Source organism: Crocuta crocuta, unplaced genomic scaffold (assembly GCF_008692635.1).
Source record: "Crocuta crocuta isolate KB4526 unplaced genomic scaffold, BGI_CrCroc_1.0 scaffold77, whole genome shotgun sequence".
NCBI classification, from domain to species: Eukaryota; Metazoa; Chordata; class Mammalia; order Carnivora; family Hyaenidae; genus Crocuta; species Crocuta crocuta.
The window spans coordinates 4,259,310-4,265,134 of NW_027532172.1; the positions used below are offsets into that span (position 1 = coordinate 4,259,310).

General features: G+C 63.0%; 1 protein-coding gene across 1 annotated transcript in view; it reads right to left on the minus strand.

Moving 5' to 3' along the window:
• ALS2CL (ALS2 C-terminal like) overlaps positions 1-5,778 on the minus strand; it is a 29,393-nt gene extending 23,615 nt beyond the window's left edge. Inside the window, 6 exon segments of the mRNA XM_077777144.1 lie at positions 1-4; positions 7-44; positions 519-584; positions 860-1,052; positions 1,860-1,985; positions 5,725-5,778. The exon segment at positions 1-4 is cut by the window's left edge and continues 118 nt beyond it. Of these exon segments, the coding sequence (XP_077633270.1) occupies positions 1-4; positions 7-44; positions 519-584; positions 860-1,052; positions 1,860-1,962 (404 nt within the window). The 5' untranslated portion in view covers positions 1,963-1,985; positions 5,725-5,778.
• Positions 5,779-5,825: the final 47 nt, after the last annotated feature.

A 5,825-nucleotide genomic window follows, 5' to 3' on the forward strand; every position in this document is an offset into this window, starting at 1 on the left:
CCCGGAGCTGCCGCAGAGCCTTCCGCTGGCCCCGCCAGTACTCGCTGAGGGGAGGAAGGGCCACACACCACCTTCATGCCTCTCCTGCGTTCCCCGCCCTGCCACCATCACCGCCGTCCCCCCGCCCAGCTAAGGCCCCTCAGATCTCAGAGCAGCCCCAGACCCCGAACAGCTCTCCTGTCACGAGACCACGGCTGCCCTATGGGAGACTCAATGGCAACATCGGGGTGTGAAGGGATCACTGAGGACAAGCAGCCACCCTGAACAGGACGGCCCCTCCTTCCGCTTCCCACGGTCAGCCTTGGCTAGTGGATATCTGGATTTGGCTCACCGCCTCCACAGACTGACCCCCCCACTTCCGGTGCGGATCGGTGTGGAATTGTTAGAACCAGGAGTGTTCAGGATGAGTCATGGGCTCGGACACTGGCTGCTCTGGCCATGGGACTTCCCCCAGCCTTCCCCCCTGGACGCCCCCCCTCCACTCAGAGGCCCCTCCCACCGCAGCACCCTGTGCTCACCTCCTCTTCTTCGCTGCCTTCTGAAAGGCCTGCACCACCACGCAGCTAGTGTAGGCCTCGATGTACCTGCAGGCAGCCCAGGACACACCCTGCAGGCCCAGCCCACAGCCTCAGACCCGAACCCCTGCCCTTCTGGCGTCCTGGGACCCCACTCACTGAGTGGCTGCAGCCCTGACCCAACCAGATCATTCTAACTCAGTCGTTCCTCCCTGGGAGGCCCCACCGCTTAGGTCGGGGGTGTCTGTGCTTGTTCAGACCCACCCCAGACTGAACCCAAACCTTTGCCTAAACCCGGGGAGCCCTAGGCCCAGGCGGTGCCCTAGGCTTCCCGGAGGCCTTACTCTACGTGGACCTGCAGAACATGGTCAGCTCCATGCAGCAACAGCAGGGATGCCAGACCAACGGAGTCCTGGTGGCACAGCCTCCTCCGCAGGGAGTGCAGGCTCTCCTCTGTCACCTCCCAGAGCCGCTGGGAGCTCCGGTGTAGCTGCTGCAGGAGCTGTAGGCACTCTCTGCCCTGGGGGTCCGTGGGCTCTGGGGGGACCGGGCACAGCCACACGATAAGGGGGCGGGGCCTCTCCACCTTGTGGGGGCGGGGCCTCTCCACCTGGGAGTCGGGGGAAGCGGTGCTCTGCAGCCCAGGAGCTTGGGCCAGGGTCCTGCATCCTCAGGGTCTTTGGCCCTGGATATGAAGCTGATGTGGGGACAGGGAGCTGGAGCTCAGCAGGGACAGGCAGCTGGGGTGCTGGGCAGTACCCTTGAGGAGTCAGTGGGGCACACACATGTCCACCCCCTCACTAAGCAGGGACAGCATCGATTACCTAGGGGCACCAAGTACACCAACTCCCCTGAGTCTCTGGACTTCCTTGGGTCTGGGATGTATGGTCCGTAAGGTCCTATGGTCCCCTCCCACTCACAGAGGAGTGAACAGAGCCCCTAAGTGGAAGGCACCTGACCAAGGTCACTTCAGAAGTGAGACTCAAGCTGGAAGTAAAAACTCAGCATCCTGCTTTTCAGCCGTGCCCTGGGTGAAAGCAGGCTGAGAATCCAGGCAGAGCATCAGGCCTGTGCCCTGGAAGAGGTGGGACTTTGACTCTACATACAGCTGAGTCCGGGCTAGGGCTTTGTGGCCTGGCCCCTTAGGGTACCTTTGAGAAGGGAGCAGCCAGCGACGGGAGGCAGAACCCCAGTCCCATCAGAAGATGCCAATACCGCATGTCCCTGCTCCTGTCTGAGGCTGAGAACACTGTGTGTGCCTCGAAAGGTCTAACAAGATAGGTCCTGGGTCCCAAGGATGGTCCCTGCATCCCCCACCCTCCCCACTGCAGAGCTGAGACTCACCAGCTGTGAGCAGGGGCTGGAGGACAAGGCTGTTGATGCGGGCGAGGGTGGCGGAGAAGACCTCCTCCAGCCGCAGCAGGGCCTCCTCCTCGGGGTTGCACATGGCCAGAATGCTGCACTTGGTGCCTGCGAATGGGGCACAGACCAGAGTGAGGGCGCCCTCGAGAGCAGGGTCAGTGCCACTCTCAGCCCATGTGCCCAGGACTGCTCACAACAGAACGGAGCAGTGAGCCCGGGCTGCCTCCGAGGGAAACCCCTGGACCAGTCACTGAGCCTTGTTCTGCAGAGGGGACCTGATGGAGGGGGAGAGGGGGCTCAGAACTGTCGAGAGAAACAACCCTTTGTAGCCACAAAGATGGGTGCTCCTCAGCCCAGTTCTGGCCTGCTCGTTCCCCTGCTCAGACACCCACGATGGCTCCCGAGGTCCAGAGTAGTATCTGGTGGTGCTCTGACCTAGCTCCCTCTCCACAGAGTCTCTGGAAACAAGGACACACTGTCAGAGGAACCCAGCCTTTTTCTCAAGGCCATGGTTTAGGCCCCCCCTGTCGCCCATAGGGCTGAGTAGGCAAGGAAAGGTCTGGGGCAAGTGGAGGGTGGTCTCCTGCTGGAGCCATCATAGATGGGCAAGAAATAAAGAGGCAGAGAGGAGGACAAAGCATGCAGGTCTGGGCGTGGTGAGAGCAAAGGATCATGGACACGAGGGCCCAGGCCCTGCGCATGGCCCACCAAGAGTAGCCTACGTGGCCGGCAGAGGAGTCATGGAGGCTCTCAGGGCAAGGGAGTGGTAGGACCCAAAGCCAGACTTGCGGAGATGGACATGGTGACAGCTGGCAGAGGAGGTGGTGCCCAGCGGTGGCAGAGTGAGATCACAGGGGTGAGAGCCAAGCCCTCCATGCCCCTCAACCTGGATGACCCTGTTGTGCCCAGAGGAAAGAGGTGGGGGTTGTGGGGGTGGGCAGGGGGACTTGAGTCTTTGGACTTCCCACCCTGGAGTGAGGGAAGAGCAGGCAGAGGTCCCCTGAGAAGGTGGGTTTCTGCCGAGAGGGAGGGGCAGCAAGGGGTCTGGGCTCCAACCCCCCCCTGCAGCCAGGCCGCAGCCTCCAGACACAGTGCTCTCCCACCCAAGCTGGGTGCCCTCACCTCTCTGCAGCTAGCTGACCTGGGTGGGGTGGGAGATACCGTCGGGGGCACTGGAATGGGCAGGTGACACAGGCGGACCCAAAAGGGCAGACAGGAAGGGGTCTCATCCCTCCTGACCCAGCCCCAGAGGCACTTTCCGGGTCCCTGACAAAATCGACAGCTCCCAGGGACCCAGCTCTGGGGCAGTAGGGCGGTGTCTCAGAATTCTGGCCAAGGGCCCAGGCCCGGCATTCCTGCCCCACCTTTCCTGCTGCTGCTGCTTCAGGAGGGCGAGGCCTTGGGAGGGTCGGGCAGGAAGGGGAGGCGGCTAGATGCCTGCTCTCTCTGTGGGCCCCTAAGGCAGCCCCAGTACCTCCCCTGCCTCCCGACCTGGGGCAGAGGGACAGGTCGCTTCAGGTTAACACAGGCAGACCTGGAGAGCCCAGCCGAGGGGGCCAGGGCTACAGCAAGTGCCCCCCCCCCGACCCTCCCCCATATCTCCAGAAACAGAATTTGGAAAGGCCCTCTGGGGCAGGGGGTGGTTGGGGGGCTCTCCATCCTTAGTTGGCAGCCAGTCAGTCGGGGTCTGAACTGAGAGGTAAGGACAGTCCAGCCAGGGCAGGAGGTGTGGACTAGGAACCAGATCAGGGCGAGTGGGGAACCTGCAGTCAATAGCTCAAGGCTGAGAGCCCCTGGACCAGGCATCCCCCACATTCACACAGACTTGGGGTCCACCCCAACCGTGCTGCACCTCGGATAGAGCTCTCTGCCCCACTCCGCCTCAGGCATCCCCCCCACCTCCGCTGGGGGGCTGGCAGCTACCCCTACCCTGCACCCACAGCCCACACCTCAGCTGCTCCCACAGGACCCCCTGCGGACCCCCTACCCACTGCTCAGTCCTGGCCATGCTTATCCAGAGCCCTGTCCTCTCTGGGCTTCAGTCGCCTTCTCTGTGAAACAGGGGTGCATTTCGATCAGAGCTTTCAAACCATGTGAGTCCTCCCTAGAAACGATAAATGCGTGGGGAGCTGCTCTGGGTGGGAGATCCGGTCCTCAGCCTCCTTCACTGCTCAAAGCAGCCTGGGGCTCCTCAGATGAATCTTAGCGCCAGCCTGGCATTTACTCTAGGACCCTTCCAGATCTGTGGCCCCAAAGGGACATCCACCTCTGGGAACCGAGGCACACTGCCCAGAAGAAAGGCCAGAAGCTAAGCATGGATGGTGAGGTAGTGGGTGCGGGAAGGCTGTGGCTAAAGTTGGGGATCTGGTCTGGTGGCGTCCAGGGGTCCCCGCTCCCTGGCTAGAGAGCTGGGGCCTTCATCCTGGAGCCAATCAAGAGTGTGGGAGCAGGGAACAGACCGGGCACGAGTGTGCAGGGGTGTGTGTGTCTGGGGGTAGGGGCAGGTGCTGAGCCGTAACATGAGAGGGACCCCGCAGGAGTAAACCCCGCTCAAACCCCAGCCACGTCCCTAATGCACTGGCTCTGGTCATCAGAATGGCCTCCGTACCCTTTCCCTCCACCCAGCTCCAAGGCTCCTTAGTGTTAGGCAGCACATGAAGCACCTATGGAGAAACTAAGGCTGAGGAAGGAAAGAAGAGGGCCAACACATTCTCTGTAGAGCCATGCACAGGGCTCACATCCAGGCCTCCGGTTCCCTGTCCCACCAGGCTCACCTGAGCAAGGTGGTTCAGAAAGGCTGGGCGACTTGCCTCAGGGCACACAGCAAGTTCCCAGCAGGGCCCCGCCTCCTACCTCCTCAGGCAGCCTTGGTGCTCACTGCGGGGCAGGGTGAGGGCAGAGCGGGCTAGTCCTGGCGTGCCCAGGTGAGTCAGCTGCTCGTCCTGGGTAGATCTAACCAGCAGCCAGACCTGCTCTCTCCCCTGCATTCCTGGCCTCTGTCCACGCCTGGTCGCTCTCAGGCAGGGTCACCGAGGCCTCCCTTGCCCTCTCCAAGACCCGGCCCCTCAGGCCCCTCAGGGCCCGGGGCCGGGGGGGCGGGGGCACACCCTGTCGTGGCACCCACTCTGTTATTTCCTGGTCTGGGCAGGCAAGGAAGTTTTGCTTGCTATGGACGCTTTTTCCTGGGCTGCCCCAGAGTCCCCTAAAACAACAGGCAGGCCTACTGGTAGACACAGCTCTGGGGCAGCCCCAGAGTGGGGGTGCTCAACTGTCACAGCTGACCCCTCAGTCTCCACTTTGGCTTGTCCCCCATCACCTCTTCTCTGGCATTCCATGGCTCTAAGCTTCTTGTCCTAGACACCCTCCTCTTCTCAGTCTCTGACAGCTTCCCTGCCCCTCCCTGCCTGACACACACGCAGTCACCAGAGTTTCCCAAACATGGGATCCTGTCGCAGCCACCAGGCATGTGCCCATGCAGGCCTCACTGCAGGCGTCACCTCCTCCTGGCAGTCTCTCAGGCTGGATGAAGTCTGGGGCCGAGCCCCTGGGCCGTGCACGAACCCGGGGCGCTATCCCTGCGCTGCCCCTAAACCCAAGCCAGTTGACCGCGGGGCAAGGAGAACGAGGTTGAAAGGCTGAAGGGCCCAGGCACGGGGCGGAGGAGGGGGAGTGCCTTGGGACAAACTCAGAGGGCCCCAGTGCGAGTGCCGTCAGGGACCGAGGAGCCGTGGAGGGACGGCGACGCGGCGGCTCAAGGGGCCGCTAGGCGAAAGTCCCACCTGGAGTGAGGGGCACGCGGGAGCACAGGAGCCCGCCCACAGACGCGCGACCTCCGCCCCGCCCTTACCTGCGCGGTGCGGGTGCCCGGAGCAGGGAGTGTCGCTGCGGCCGCTGGCTCCCAGCCGCCTACACGCCGCCCCCTCCCCGCTGCCCCGGCGCCCCCCACGC